The sequence below is a fragment of the Acyrthosiphon pisum genome, chromosome A1 (genome assembly GCF_005508785.2).
Source record: "Acyrthosiphon pisum isolate AL4f chromosome A1, pea_aphid_22Mar2018_4r6ur, whole genome shotgun sequence".
Classification (NCBI taxonomy): Eukaryota; Metazoa; Arthropoda; class Insecta; order Hemiptera; family Aphididae; genus Acyrthosiphon; species Acyrthosiphon pisum.
The window spans coordinates 157314077-157331260 of NC_042494.1; the positions used below are offsets into that span (position 1 = coordinate 157314077).

The 17184-nt window shown below is 31.3% G+C and overlaps 1 protein-coding gene and 2 long non-coding RNA genes across 3 annotated transcripts; 1 reads left to right on the forward strand and 2 right to left on the reverse strand.

Moving 5' to 3' along the window:
* Window positions 1-313: 313 nt before the first annotated feature.
* LOC100571007 lies at window positions 314-9581 on the reverse strand. The gene is made up of 4 exons (XR_119087.4): window positions 9567-9581; window positions 1543-1685; window positions 1287-1435; window positions 314-432 (listed from the first exon to the last, which is right to left on the reverse strand). It is a non-coding gene; the product is annotated as an uncharacterized LOC100571007 (long non-coding RNA).
* LOC100570910 lies at window positions 5627-6706 on the forward strand. Its single transcript, XR_510408.3, has 3 exons — window positions 5627-5734; window positions 5923-6070; window positions 6567-6706. It is a non-coding gene; the product is annotated as an uncharacterized LOC100570910 (long non-coding RNA).
* Window positions 9582-10823: 1242 nt separating the features above from the next.
* LOC103308389 lies at window positions 10824-14162 on the reverse strand. Its single transcript, XM_008181668.1, has 3 exons — window positions 14024-14162; window positions 12364-13166; window positions 10824-12311 (listed from the first exon to the last, which is right to left on the reverse strand). The coding sequence occupies exons 1-3, from the start codon at window positions 14160-14162 to the stop codon at window positions 10824-10826; spliced, it is 2430 nt and encodes an 809-aa protein (XP_008179890.1).
* Between the last annotated feature and the right edge of the window lie 3022 nt (window positions 14163-17184).

Here is a 17184-nt window from a genome sequence, read left to right on the forward strand (position 1 = left end):
TAAAATCCATTCAATTTATAGTATCGTACATCAATTTTCACATTTACTGTTCGTGATTTACATAATTATGTTAAGCTAAATAAATTCACAATTATCGAACTAATCATAATATAAGATAGTAACTCATTTATCATCAACATCAGCACAACATGCAATATTTCTGTATCTTAAAATAATTTTTATGATATTGTGCGTATCCTTAATGATTGTTTAAGTACAACACTGTTAGGTAATTGTTGATAAAACACATAAGCACTGATATGGGTATCGGAACAGATAGGCAAAATTTTATTGTATATATAAAAAAATTGAATATCGAAGAAACTGTTTTATTTAATTTAATCAATATCAATCAGAATTTCATATTGTATTGCTTGGGCTATGGCATTTTTGAGTTTGCGATGAATGAACTACTTACACAAATCAACAGTTCTGAAACAAAACAAAAATTAATTAATTAAAAGTTCAAAAAAATTGTAATTGAAAAAAATATGCATTAAACATTTATATAATAATTCAAATAATAAATAATAGAAATAGAAATGTAAAAGTTCATTAAAAAAAAAAATGTTATTAAAATATGTACACATGGGAAAAAATTGTTATGCATTATATTTCATTTACGGTTAATTGTGTTGGGAAGATTTAAAATAAAATAATTTATATTGATTTCTATTTTATGTTTTGTACAAGATAATGTTTAGTTTATTAATCTTTAGAAAGGTTTATATAAAGAAGTAAACATTTTTAAATGTATATTTACTATATAGAGCCCTTAGATATTATGACTTCAATTCTTATTTTCAAATACTTTCATGTTCCACAATGCAGGGTAATTAATAATATTAAGGAAAATATTCGACATTGATGGTTTTTAAGAATAATTAAAAATTGTGTAACTCACAATATAAATGTTTTTAATTAACAGTAGGTACCTACTTGTTAAATATTGTTGTTTTTTTTATATTTAATATATAGAATTGTTATATGTAAGAAAATAACCAAATATATAATAAAATACAAAATAATTTTAAATAAAAAAGGGAATCATTAATAAATAATAACACCTTTTGTATGGAACAGCTATATGAAAACACTAAATTAATAAATTAAAAAGATGCATAATAAACGATTTGCTAATCAAACAAATAGTTAATAATGTTATAAAAAAAACAACATACAACTGTATGTATAATATATCAAACGGTTTTTTGGATCATGTTAATAAAAACTGTAATTTAAATCTACCTATATAATATTATTATAAACAGAGTTTATGTACTCACCATCAGCTGGCTAGTGGCTGTTGTGGGCCTTGGCGACCGATTTCACGGCTTTGGCAGATTGGACTTGTCCAACGACAACGATGTTCATGGATACCTTTTTCTGCGCCCATTTTGAATTTTTGGTTGGTTTTTGAGGAGTAAAGTGAAAACTGCAAGTAGACAAAATAAAAATAATATAAGTGTAAAATGTAAAAGCTGTAAATGGAAGAAAAAAATGTTATTCGTTTGATATAAAAATAAAACTATTCGTACTCACCAAAAATTATGATATCTGCACAAAAAGATGTATTATGCTTAAATCAAGAGCACGTACGCCTTTATATACACTCTCGTCGGCCGGCTGAAAGTGGGAAGGTGGTGTGGCGTGATCATCGAAACATTGCGGTGATTGCTTGTTTACTAAACACGTTAATCGTATTATTAAAAGTGCATAGCTTTCGAATTTTATGAAATACATTTGACATGTGAACAATTATTTTTGTACACCTACAACTATACATATGTAATTCACAAAGCATGTTCACATCCATTTCTTCGTTTAATAATTACTTTATTAAAATTAAGATGATGGTACCGATGAGAATGCTTTATAAATCACCCTGTAGATGATAATATATTATGTTCTCTTAAATCGTAATCTAATTATTAGTAACAACAATTATTTGTTTAAATAAACTTAATATTGGGTGAACGGTTACTTTTTGTATCCAACTCAACATTTGCATGAATAAATCTACTACTGTACTAGCTATTAATACACTTTTCATATTCAAATTGATTCCATTTAAAGAAAGAATGTACCTAGTAATTTTTAATAATTGGACAGTTTTCAATTAGGTACCACCTCATTGCGTACATTCAATTAAGTTATCTTATAATTTTTTATTGTAAACAATCAACATACCTGTAAAAAAAAGTGAAACAAGAAAAATTAGAAGATAATATTAAAATGGTGGCATTTGTTTTGTTATTATTAATTATTATAGTAGTATATGCATACCTATCTAACCCATATTTATATCATAACAATATATACAGAGTGATTCAACAAGTATGCCCACTCCCTGTTTTCTTCAATAATGCAGTAGTTCAAAATCTGATTTTTGGAATTTTTAAATATACTCAATCAAAACTTATATGAGTAGTATTTGAGTTCTTCCAAGGATAAATAAAGGTCCATAATAAAAGGTTGGGAAGATCTGTGGCTATAATGATTTGAAAATTTTAATGATTAATCCATCAACGTTCTAAATTTGTAAAAATGGACCAAGTCTAATAAATCCTAGTTCCAATATTATTACGTCTATTTTATATTTTCGTAAAACCATTTTTAAGGACTATTATCTTTAATACAGAGCAACTACTCATTTTAATTTTTGATTTAGGTAATAAACATTTTCAAATTATTTGCAAAAAAAAGGGGATTCTCGTTTGAAAAAACGGAAGTTTTACCACAGGACATTCTTTAAGTAGTACAAACAAATTTAAGAGATAGAAAAAAGTGACCTTGAGTACCAATGTTTAAAAAGCAGGTAAGTGGATGTCGCTCTGCTGTACAGTAGGTTACAAGTTGGTCATTGTATAATGGTTGTATTAGACTTGAATTCAATGATATATATATTGTATATATCATTGTATAAGAAAAACGATTCTGAGCGGAGACGGTTTGTCAGTCTGGATATTTTATATTTTGTTATTATTTATTTTATCATGTAAGTTGAATTACTATTAAAATATTATAATTTTTTATTCGTTTCTATGGTGATAAACAAAGCGTTAGAAATTAAAATCCCATTTTTAGCGTTTTTTCGTAATTTTCCGGTGGTTTTTTCCGTGGCATTAAATAACTATTGAGAAAATCGAAAAATGACCTCTTTAAAGTACCATCTTGATCCAATTTTCTAAAAGATAAGGTACTATATGTTAAAATAGAAATACTCCTTCTGGAAGAAATTTTGTATACAGGATATAAAAAGAAAAAAAAAGATAAAAAGAAAATAAACACCAATGTAAAAACAATAGCTTCCTCGCTCCGCTCAGAATCTAAAACTCCAAAAATTAGAATTTAAATAAATTCGTTATTAAAGGAAAAAATGGGGGTGAGTAATGTTTACATTTTATTTTGTTAGTATTTATTATTATAAAATTATAAACCCATTTATATCATAATATCATAAACTTTATATATAAAAAGACTTGTCCTGGGTGATTCATCATCGCTTAGCCGGAACTGCTGAAGCTATGGATATGAAATTTTCAGTAAATGTTCTTATTACTATGTATAGGCGCACTAAGAAAGGATTTTTCAAAATTTGCATTTTAAAGAGGTGCTCAAACAGGGATCTTGAGGTTCACGATGGAAATTGGAAATTTTATTTTTATTTATTTTTTAAATAGTTGCCATTGGCTACAGTCTACAGTATAAATTAATATTTATTTATTATTGGTTTCCATTGGTTATTTGGGCAGATCAGGTACAAGTTAGCACCAAATCAAGTTATTGAACATTGCAGCAAGTTACACCCAAAAACAGTTGAACAATCATAATTTTTTAAGTTGCAATTTTTTACGGACAACGGAGTGCACGGGTTCAGCTTGGTATGAATGTTTGTGTGTAGATTAAACCTCTGGGAAGAAGACTGACTTATTTAGGAATGGTTAAATTTGGTTTTTTTTTATACGATAGGTAAGACACATAATATCAATTGTTCAAAACAGCTTAAATTTCTTATTACTGAATATGCAACACAAAATATACAAGGTACATATTTTGGCTGTAACTGGAAGAAGACAGACTAATTTAGGAATGGTTAAATTTGGTTTTTTTTATTCATCTGATATTAGTAGTTATGTTAGGTTAGGATTTTGTATTAATTGATTATATTAATCTACCATAGGTGGAATACGACAAACTTGGTATAACTTTGATATTTTATAGTTAAATCATATACCTACGTACAAACAGCACGGGGTCCGCGATCTACCGTAGGTAGATTGCCTACCTGATAATATACTGCTGCGAATCAGAATTTTTATTCTGGGAAACGGAAAAGTTAAGATACATTTTGAAAACCATACACCGAATATTAAACAACGAATTGTACAAAGTTCGAGTCATATAGAGTTGGTACATTAAACGGGCAACGAAGTGCACGAGATCAGCTAGTATACTATAATTGTTATCAAATATACCAAAAAAATACTAAAATCGTTATTCTGTGTTTAAATATCCAATTTTGTAAACATTTTATAACATAAATATAATATATATAAAAAAACTGAGGTAATACTTTTCTAAATTTTGGATTTTAGTAGGAACTACTTATGAGTGTACCCATGTTTACCTTGTATATGTTTTCAAGACTTAGCTACCATAATAAATTAGCAAAAATAAAAATATAATACAAAATAATATGAACGATTAGGTAATTTACACAAATGTTGAGAACATTTTAAATCTAAATGCTTATAAAAATAACGTGCTCAAGTATTTAAATTATTTTTAAATGACTATAAGAACAACTTATGTGACATATTATATTAAGCTTTCGACAATTCTGGCTTTGCATAAACATTTTTTTAACATTTCAAAATAAAAAATAGCTTAAAATGTCTTATTTCAATGGGCATGGTAAATTACAATTTAAATATAAAAGTATCTTGACACTGTATTATAAGTTCCTTCGATTAAAATATTTTATCAAGTTACAACAATAAAATTAAAATACTTTTTTTTTTAATTTAAATTTTTGTGGTGTATTATCCAATTCCCTCTTGAGGAAATTTAAACTTGAATAGAAAATTATTTTTGGAATTTATTGTTTTTTTTTTAACTAACGTATAAACAACCCATAGAAAAATCTAGTAAGTAGGTATTAAAATTTTACACTATTTGACTGAGTTTTATGTCGACTTCTATAGAAAAAAAAACTAAAAAACATTTCAAATGAATATATAGCTCAGAAAAATCTAATTTATTATAAATATTAAACATTGTATGGAAAATTCTAATTTAAAATTAGGTGAAAATATTAAGTATTTATAGTTTTTCATTTTTGACTGTAAACAAAACAATAAAAATCAATATCGATCAAGTCAAAAACTTGATTTGCGAAAAAATTTTCGAATTTAAAAATTTTTATTTGTTTTCCCAATTTTGAAGAAAAGTTCCTTGGTACAAGAATTTTCTAGATTCATTATTCTATGTACCTGTAAATATTATATTGAATTCAATTGATAAAAATAAAATTTATGAAATTGTCCGACGTACGATGTGTAAGGTACGCGAATCGCCTAGAAGCGCTCTATCGGCCAACAGCCAACAAAAAGCACTTACTACAATCACGCCACCAAGCCGCTTTTCATTTATCGAAAATCCACAATGTATAAAAGGACGTACTGGTGCTCTATTCAAGCATAACACAATATTTGTGCAAATATAATCTTCAGTGAGTATATTGTAATACGCTTATCGAATAACTAACAATATTTTTATCATTCAATTTAAATTATTTATATTTTGTATTTTTTGTCCGTATAGCTGACGGAAAATAAAATTTCTTTGATTTTTATATTATTTTAAATTATTTGTATTTTATATTTTTTTTTATTTTTATTTTGTTTTGCCTACTTGCAGTTTTCACATTAACCCTCAAAAAACCAACCAAAAACCAAAAATGGGCGCTGAAAAAGTAACCATGAACATTGTCGTCGTCGGACAAGTCCAATCTGCCAAGGCCATCAAATCGGTCGCCAAAGCCACCCCAGCCACCAGCCAATTAGTTGTGAGTTAACAATCCTGTAATGAAACAATTTTATTCTTTGATGAAATAACTCGAAAAAAATTAATAAAATAATAAAAAACAATAATAGTGTCAAATAACCATATTTTGGCATTTATAATATATTTCACTTTTATTTATTTCGGAAAATTGTATTACTTCAAATGTTTATGTTTTTCTTGCATACAAGTTATAATAACAAACATTAACTTCAAACTTAATTTAATTTATCAAAAATCCGAATTATATTATAATAGAATATAAAAAATAAATTTTATAAACGTATATCTATGATTGTTCAATGTTACTGATGGCTATATTTTCGATATGTATATTGTGTAATATGATCAATAATATAAGGAAAAATTAATAATGACAATAATATAACCATACTATGTATATTAGTATACATTTTTTTTTAAACTTAGTTTTATACATTTTGTATTATAGTATACCTAATAGGTTTTGTATTAATAGACTATTATTTATTTTGTTTCAGAACTGTTAATTCATGATATCCATATCAATCTCAAACTAAAAAATGCCATAGCCCAAACAGTACATGATTTTATAATTTGTTCTTAATTGCAATAATGTGTATTGACATCGCAAAATAAATCAGTCACTTCCGTCAAACAACTTGGTTATTATTTATTTGTACCATTGTGTGTTCATAACATCGTATATAATTCATTGTTCTTAATTTTATAAAATATAATAGTGTGCAGTATTTGTGTAAGTACCTATAATTGTACTATATTTGTAGTCATATTTCAATGTATTTTCATAACAAAATAGGCCGCGTAGCCCTAAGTACAGAATAATATTATTATATTTATTTATACATAAAAAAATATTTACTCTAAGATAAACATTAATTATTAACAATAAGAAGCAGTCTCGTATTTTCAAAAAACAAAATGTATTGTTATTCTGAACCTTAGACTATGAATTAGGTATACCTACTGGGTTAAGCACTTGTCAATCATGATATTGATTACGCATTATAATATTTTAAAACTATAATACATAATATTATATTATACATTACAATTTTAATGCGATAATGGTTTGTTATATTTGAAGTATTTGAAGTATTTTATTGGAGATATCTATTTTTTCAACCCAAATATAATTGACTTGATTTATATGTGAGGATTATTTGAAAACCTATATTTGAAATCAACAAATTAAGACCAGAGCCCTGCTATATATTACATTAAATGTCAATATTTATTATTGTTTATTTAATTTGCTAAGAACATAATACAAATTATACAGCGTTTCATATTATCATATTTTTGCAAACACCTAATTAAAATTTAACTAAAATATACCAAGACATTGTTATTTTAGCGTTATAACAATTTGTTATTGATTTTTCTAGTACTAAATTGTTATTGAATTTATTATGTACTTATGTTGTTTTTTATTTTTGTTTTCAATTATTTTAAAAAGTACTGAGAATTATCAACTTTTGCCGCCTAAAATTACCAACTAGATGCAATTTGATACCAGAAACCACCCTCAAATTTTGTGTTTGAAAAATTATTTCTAGTAGAAAAAGTGTTTTAAGACACAAATAAATTTAAAAAACACTCAAAGTCTAAAATCTAAATGTGTTTGTTTATAAATTAAATAACAACATTTTATCAGTGAAAATATGTTATTTTTTTTCATTCTTTGCAGATTCGAGTGCATATTTTACGTTTTTTTTTGTATAAACTATATAGCATATTCTGGACCTTATATTTGATTATTATTCATTTTTAATATGTGTATGACTCTTGAAGAATCTACTCACAGAAATAGACAGATCACATTTTGTATAAATGTATTTATTTATTTATTCGTTTGACATTATAATGAGGGATAGTACTAAAATATTTCCTTATTAGATAACAGGTTAAATTAAATTATTTTTATTATTATTATATAGGTAATTAATAGGGATAAAAATTTCCAATCTAATAAATAATGATGGTTGATAATCAATAATCATAATACATATATTATAATACACCTACAGTCACTTAAAGTCTGTAGCGGATGCATTTTACTGATTCTATACTTAATTTAGATATAAATAGTTATATTTTTAGTATTAACTATTATATAATAGTATTCACTATGTAGTCAGTAATACTATTTACTTTGTAATTACTTCCTAAGTTTAAAAAAGCGGGTAAGTGTTCTGTTGTACAAGTAGCCAAGTAGATTACAAGTAACAAGTGGATCATTGTAACGGATGGAGTAAAAATTGAACTCAGTGATATAATATGATCGTTGTTAACAAAAAACGATTCTGAGCGGAGACTGTTTGTCAGCCAATGTTATTTTATATTAAATCGATATTGTAATTATTAACAATACGGTTACCGGTTAGTTAAATTAATATTATTATATTTAAATATTTGTATATAATGATTACATAATATCTACTTGAGAAGTTTCAAGTACCCACGAATAATAATTGTATATTACAACAAAATAACTAAAATCGTTATTCTTGGTTATTTAATATGTAATCTCGTCCAAATTTTAACTTAAAATAACTTACTATAAACACAAACGGAGCTTATATATTGTTTAGATTATTTGGTTACAATTGAACTACTAATGTGGAACCTTGTTTTAAATGTTTAATCCTCAGCGATAAAAGTTGAACATTTTATAAATTATTGTTAACTACTAAATAATTTTAAATTTCGTCAACAGAAGAACTTTAAATGATTAGGTAGGTATACAAAAAACGTGCCTAAGCAATTTTAATATTTTATTATTACTGAAACAATATATCAGGAGCCTAAAGCCTTGCATTAAATTTTCAAGCTTTTTGACTCAACAAATACGATTTTATAAACATCTATAAAAAAAAAACTTAACAAATTGAAAATGCCTGTTAACAGCTCAAAACGAGTAAACAAATGTTGATAATTTTATCGTTACACCCTGCGTTTAAAATATTAAAACTTTCAAATACTTACTATTAGCCAGTATTAATGGTTAATAGTTTCAATGTTTAATACAATGATAGTATAGTATTAAGTACTAAGTATATATACACCGAACAAATGTGAGACGAAAATGACAGGTTTCTATATCTATTTTTTTTTATATTTACTTAGATTATTGTAATTTTTAAGCGTTTTTAATTTTCCAAAAATACTGTTCTTTAAATTTTCCGAAAACTTCAGTTCTTTTTTCGGAAATATTTTATTTCAATATTCTCCAAATTGTCCATACTTTCAGCAGCTAGGAAATAAACGGGTTTTTTCCGACGTTTTCCAGATTTTTTCCCGCGTTTTGATCCCTAATAACTAATATCTTGAGATATTAAAATAAATTGAATAAAATCAAATAAACATACCAGTGTAGTAGTGTACGCATGCACACAATAATAAAATAAAATTGTAACACAATATCAAAAAGAATCGGAAAAAAATACGATCTCCACTATTATTCGAAATTAAACAAAATCACAGGATTGTTAACTCACCAATCAATTGGCTGGTGGCTGATGTGGCCTTGGCGATGGTCTTGGTGGTTTTGGCAGATTGGACTTGTCCAACGACAACGATGTTCATGGATATTCTTTCAGCGCCCATTTTTTATATTGTTTCGGCTGGTACGCCCAACAAAATTTTGTGTGGGAAATTACCAACAATATGGAATATAAAGGAGATAATTAAAGAAAGAAAATAAATGTAGATATAAATATAACAATATATGAATAATTCGATAATAATAATATAAATGAGGCCTTAACCTATGTTAGTACCCTTAACTTAGGCGATCACAAAACGATCCACCGTAGTAACTACAGCATATAAAATATAATAATAACAATACAATCAATAAAAACAATAATATCACGGTACGACCTGATGTTTGTGATATGGCACCGCGACGGAACAGCTGGTTTATATGACGACGGTGTGATATCACGTGTATGTGTGTGTGTGCCAATGATGTAATACCCGAACGGCTGGCTCGCGCTGCGCTTTCGCGGACGGGCGATAATGATGAGCCGTAAAATACTTAATGCATTCGCACTGCGACGAGGGACGGGCGACAATGCATAAAATGAACGAATTTCGGTCGCACTGCGAAAACTCGGACTGACGACGATTTTCTTTACGTATATAAAAAGATATCGGCTGCACGAGCGGCCGATCACGACGCACTCGTCAGGGCAACACCACCGGTACTAATTTCCCTCCGCTATATCCAGGCCGCCGTGGACGGTCAACCGACAGATAAGCTTATCTGCCGTTTAGTGGTGGCACGGCATGTACACAGATTGTAGCGTCAACATACTCCCCCTTTGGAAGACTAAGGTCCTTTCAAAATGAGGTCGAGGCGTAGCTGAGGAAGATCTGATACATTTTTTTGAATAATAACATAAAATACATAATACATAATAAAAAAAATTAACAAACTTCATTTTTTTACACAAAAAAAGAGAGAAGTGGAAGAGACACTGGAATACGTAAGAATGTATATATATATTTTTTTTAAGTTGTGGGAAGAAGGGCTAATTTGACCACGGGCCGCTTGAGGGTGCCATCGCTGGTGCGGAGACTTACTACCCTTACGACTCCATCTTCTCCGGGGTGAATCGCTTCGACCCGTCCCATTTTCCACAGTGTAGGTGGCAAATTCGGTGCCTGTACTAGCACAAGATCACCAACTGTGACGTTAGATTGTGGGCGGTGCCATTTGGATAGAACTTGTAACGACCGCAAGTAATCGATCAGCATTTCCACAACGATTGATGGAATTGATCCAACAGCTGCCATCGGCGGAGACGGTTAATCGGAATTTGCGTCACGTCGGAATCAGGCAGCGCGACGAGGGGCGCACCTATGAGAAAGTGACCGGGTGTTAACGCTTGTAAATCGTTCGGATCAGACGAAAAAGGTGTGATTGGTCGCGAGTTCAGTATAGCTTCTATTCGGTGAGTTATGGTGCACATTTCTTCGAACGTTAACACTTGGGTGCCAATTACTCGCTTCAGATGGTGTTTCATGGACCTAACAGCTGCCTCCCACAATCCCCCGAAGTGGGGAGCAGCTGGTGGGTTGAAGTGCCACCGACATGGAATGGCATTGGAAAAGGTGTTTTGTGCTACAGGATCTGACCACAACCGACGCAGTTCAGACGCAGCACCTTGGAAGTTAGTACCACAGTCTGAATATATTTCTGACTGTATTCCTCGACGTGCCACAAAACGTTGTAATGACGCAAGGAATGCTGGAGTTGTGAGATCAGAGACCACTTCGATGTGAACCGCTTTTACCGCCATGCAAATAAAGATCGCCACATAACATTTTGTAGATCGTGCGTTCCAAAGCTTACTTTCTTTGACCAATAACGGTCCTGCATAATCTACACCGACGTTGGAGAAGGGCCTAGATGGGCACACTCGCGGGGATGGAAGGTCCCCCATCAAAGTTTTGATCATTGATGCTCGGTGTCTGGTACAAGTAACACATTTGTAAATAACATGACGGATAACTGATCGACCTGACACAATCCAAAATTGAGTGGATAACAAAGACGCCACGAGCTGGGGCCCAGCGTGCATGTAGGTTACATGATAGTGTCGAATCAATAGTGACGCCAGCGCGCTTGTCTTTGGTATTAACATTGGGTATTTAAAATTATCCGGTGCACTTGAACGGCGCAATTGTCCACCCACGCGTATGGTTCCAGATCCGTCGATGAACGGGGTGAGAGCAGCTATCGACCGAGGTTTAATAGAAGATGAAGAAGACGGCATAAGATAAAATAAGTGTGGAATGTGGTTGTGTTGCGTTATTTGGACTAGAGTCTTTTGAGCCTCACGAAGTTCCTCATGTCCAAGGAATCCTGTAAGCATTGGTGGATGTTCGTCACATCGATGCGTGGGATTTCGTTGTTGTAACTTGTGACGAGCTTTGACTATGAAACGTCGAATATAAACAATTACTCTCTTCAAACGAGTTAATGATGAGAATTTGTCAAGCCAATCGTTCTCCGTTGTCGGAGTAACACTCACGTGAAGGGTCTCTGCAACTGTTTTCTGTTCGGGTAATTCCGTGACTGGAATTTTTTCAAATTGTGATGACGTCCAACTTCCAGGTGACTGTTGTAAGAAAGATGGACCACCCCAGTATAGATTGTGTTTCAACGCCTCGTCAGGGAGTAAGCCACGGGACACGCAATCAGCTGGGTTTTGCAATGATGGTACATATCGCCACTGACCAGGGCAGAAGTTCGTTTATCTTGTTAAGCCTGTTCGTAACAAATACTTTGAATGTAACTTGTTGAGTTGTCAGCCAGGACAATACCACTGTCGAGTCTGTCCATGCATGAATGGACGATATGTGGATGATTGACGATAGATTCGAATGTACACGACGTAGTGTTTGAGCTAATAGTAATGCCCCGCATAATTCCAGCCTTGGAACCGAAAGCGATTCGTCCAATCGACTGTTCTTTAACGGCGCAACCTTCGATCTTGCTGTAAGTAAATGTACAGTGCCGGATCCTGCCCCATATGACAATCGCAGGTACACGACCGCAGAATAGCCCCTTTTGGATGCATCGGAAAAACCTATTAGTTGAGCTTCAGTACACTGCTCAATAGGAATATGTCTCCTGAGTTTAACTCGTGAAACCGAAGGCAACTGTGTAGAGAATGAATTCCACGAGACAGCCAAGTCGTCGGGGATTGATTGGTCACAGTCATATCCCTTTCTCCATAAAAGTTGCATGAAGCACTTAGCCCAAAAGGTAATGGGTGCTGAGGCTCCGAGTGGGTCATACATTTTGGCTATTGCGGATAACACTAAACGTTTTGTTGGTCGCGAGCCGCATGGGTCATTATGATAACTGAACATGTCAATCGCCGGATCCCAATGTAGCCCCAGAATTTTGATTGAACAATCGTCCTTTGGGTCAAACGATAGATCCACAACTTGATCGTCCTTTGGTATATCTTGGAGAACTTGTGGACAATTGCTTGCCCACTTTTTTAGCTCAAATCCACCTTGACCTAACAGACTTACGAGTTGCTTCTGCAACGACACGATTTGTTCTACTGAGGCTGCTCCTCATTCAACGATTCATTGTGGATAGGAGCAAATCCGAATAGCTTGTCCAAATGGGCGTGAAGTATCAGACGTAGATTGTCAAATCGATCATGCAATGCGTTCCACGCCACATCATAGTTGGGACCAGTGAGAGGGATCGAACGTACCATAGCAGCAGCAGGTCCAGAGACCGACGAGATTATATAATGAAATCGCTCAACGTTAGTAAGGTCCTGATTCTCGTGGAAAAGTGAATCAAATGTGTCGCGATAGGACCGCCAACTAATTAAATCACCGTTGAAATGTGGTAACAGAATTTTTGGTAAGTTGATGTGAGAACCTGATTTGACTACCGTATCTGATTTACAGCAAGCCACCGCGCCAGCCACGGCTTGTATAGAATATTATTGGTCCGTGACAACGGTTTCAATGTCACTATGTTCGCTCTCAAACTTATCCATGAGCCCTAGCTCTACCATTTTCTCCATAACGTCATCCTGGTCAACACGAAAATCTGCCATGAGTGACTTTACACCCTCCTCAGGTGTGCTACAAGGTGCTATTTTTTCTCCACTTCTGTTTGCCCTATACGTAAATTCGGGCATACCCCGTCCTCCAGCATGCCAAACTAATCTTTGCTGATGATATGAAAATCTTTTCCCGTATAAAATCCATCCTACCTAGCTAGCTCTTAATATTTCTGAATGTTCAGTAATGACTTTCTGTCGTATTAATGTTGTAATCAAGCATAGTTACTCCGTAAATAATACCCCCTTGATAACTTGTAATAATTATGTAAAGGCTTTAGGATTTACTCTTACATGGAACCTATGCCCTAATATGCACATTCAGATAAGCTGTTGTAAGGCTCTTAAACTGTTAGGTTTCATAAACCGTGTCTCTACAGACTTTCTTTTGCTCACACCACTAAAAACCCTTTTCTGTTCCTTAGTTCGTTCCATCCTTGAGTATGGTACCATCCTCTGGGGCCCGTCCACCAATTCTGCCCGTAGCATGATAGAAAGGATTCAAAAAAATTCCTCTGTTACGCTGCTTATAAGTTAAAAATATCCTGTCGACCTCACGATTACACACCAATCAAATGCCTTTTTTCTTTAGAAAGCCTAGCTGATCGTCTTCACTCAGCTAACTTATCATTTCTATCTAATCTTCTTTCCTCTAAAATTCACTATACCGTGTCTCATTTAATGTCCACTCCCGCCGTACACGATCAATTGTTCCGTTCCATAAACCTATCTCTTCCTCAAACTATACTATCTTAACTCACCGATCATCTGTCTTATGGGCATTGCCAATACTGACCCTTCATTCTCACTCTAAAATTGAACCTCGTTTCCATAAACCAAATCATTACTATTATATTTATATTTTAAAGGATTCGTCTCGTATTGTAAAATAAAATAAAAAAGAAATATATAAAAAAGCATTTTTATTAATCAAACATGATCCTAGTTCGAGTATCTTAAGTAATTCAAATATCACGGGATGTCGATTAATTTTCTCTGTTTATTATTTCTTCAACATGAACAGAATTTAAATTACTAACATAAATCAAATTATTACTATTATATTCATATTTTTAAAGGGTTCGTTCCGTATTGTAAAATACAAAAACGTGTTCCTAGTTCGAGTATTTTAAGTTAATCAAATATCACGGGATGTCGATTAATTCTCTGTGTTTATTATTTCTTCAATTTGAACAGAATTTGAATTACTAAATAACCAATTGCACCGTTTGATAGGATAAGTAGTTGTCTTAAATTGATATGACACATTCCATACAACTTAAAATGGAAGTGTTCGTGCAATCTTCGTAGTAAAAAAAACTTGATCTACATAAAAATAATGATAAATTAAATTTTAGATGAATCAAATATATGTAATATTATAATATATTAATTATACCTGACGTTTAATTCTTGGGTTTCTTTCGATTACGGATCGTTGATGTAAGACTAGACTCATTCGATTTATCTGAAATTACAGAAATTAAGTTTTAAAGAATTAGAACATACTAAATAAACACAATGTTAACTATATTTAAATTCTTTCTAATAGACATTCACTTCATTTTTACTGATTAAAATAACATAATATGTACATTATATAGATATGTTCTTTTTAAGAAAGTTTAAATGTTTTTATCTGTGGAGAAATTAAATATTTATTCGTTTTTATTCACTGAAGTTACTAAGTATTGAGAATAGGTAGACAATAATTAGAAACCTTGTATTCAGTTTTCAAACTTTATGACCAAACAAATAACATTTTATTGACATCTATATAAAATAAAATTTAAAAATTTAAAATGTCCTTAAACAGCTCAAAACAAGTCAAAATACTTTGAAAATTTTATCGTGTAGGTACTTATAGAAAAAGATAATATAAACATTGTATCATGTAAGTACGTATTTTTTTTTAATGTTACACTAAAAACTAATACAAATTTGGCCGAAAACCGATTTTGCATGAAAAATCCCATTTTCCATGCCTTACTTAAAACTAAAAATATATAAATACCTCCTTTTCCGTGGCGTGACCAATCATATATAATGTTAAAATATTAGTTGTGCTCATAAGTAAACCTATGAGAGGAATGATACGAATCTGGTCATGATCATAGCCTCTAGGGAATAATATACGACCGTATATGATAATTATTATGTTGCTGACATTTGCTGCAATAAAATCAACTATGGCCGGCAAACCATATATTGATTTATTAACATCGTTTAAGCATTCTATAACATCCAAATACAAATCTCTGTATGTACTTAAGCACGGCCCTCTTTCAGGAATTTTTTCATTTATCTTGAACACTATCCACTTTATGTATAATATTAGTAGTATATATTCATAAAATACTACGGAATGGCAAGTATTCGTCACCGTTATAATGACCTGAAAATGTGTGATATACAGTCGTCATCGCTGATAATATTGTATCTATGTTATAAATATAATAAAAAAATCTTAAAGAGGGGGGGGGGTGGAGTGGCTGAATTTGCTAAGGCTTCGGTTGCAACGCGCACCATCGCCGATTCAAACCTCGGTCACAGGTGGCACTTCGGGCAGTCACATTGTCTGGAGAGAGGGGTCGCAACCTCCCAACTGGGCATGGTGATACCTAAATGTGCCCACATGAAAATTAATTGATCTATTATCAAACCAGAAGATTTTTTATTCCTCCAACGATAATATATGCTTAAATTTAAGTTTGATAATTGGTAACTGTTTCTTAAAGCTTGAAAACAGAATATTGTTTAGGTTTTTTAGCACACGTGTAACAATGGGAACAACAGCAACGGGTTTAGTGTACTCTTAAAATATGGACAATAGTGTATAATATAATTTTCAATGAATTGGCTGTAAAGGGTAAACTATATATAATATAGTTCTTATACTCAAATTTTTTAAAAATAATAATTTGAACGTGCAATAGATCAAGGGTACTCAACCTGTGGGTCCAAAAGTCCAAACTATTATATTTAATAATATATTAATTGAATATTTAAAATCTCCATTGAAATTATATTCATATTAATCCAATAACCAAGATTAAAGTATGTTATGTTATTGCTATATAATACAATGTATTATGCATATATCAATAATATTATAGTGGTGAGGTGATGGGGCGTGAACTAATTGTATAGTTATAAAGGGTACGTGGACCTCAAAAGGTTTAGAACTCTTGCATAAAATAAAGAAGTAGATTAGGATAGGTACCCGGAAAGGCACAACAGTTACATTATTTATATTAACTGTAAATAAATAAAAAGAACTTATTCATTAACTTAAAAAAATGTTTATAGATTGTAATGTTACCATATCATGTATTGTAATATTTTGATTGATAGTTATCATCCTGACAGATTGCAATATACCAAACATGACATTTACAATAATTCCAATAATGTAAATCCAATTAATTTTTATATTTATCTTGCCCACCACATTCAGGCGTATTAATTTTTCGTGAATTGTTTCAAGATTCGTCAATACAATCGATAGTTT

Coding starts and splice junctions, on each gene's coding strand:
- LOC103308389 (XM_008181668.1), bottom strand. CDS start 14,162: ATGCTACGGGCAGAATTGGTGGACGGGCCCCAGAGGATGGTACCATAC. Junction 13,167..14,023: donor ACGGTTTATGAAACCTAACA/GTTTAAGAGCCT, acceptor TCGTTGAATGAG/GAGCAGCCTCAGTAGAACAA. Junction 12,312..12,363: donor CTCAACAAGTTACATTCAAA/GTATTTGTTACG, acceptor TGCCCTGGTCAG/TGGCGATATGTACCATCATT.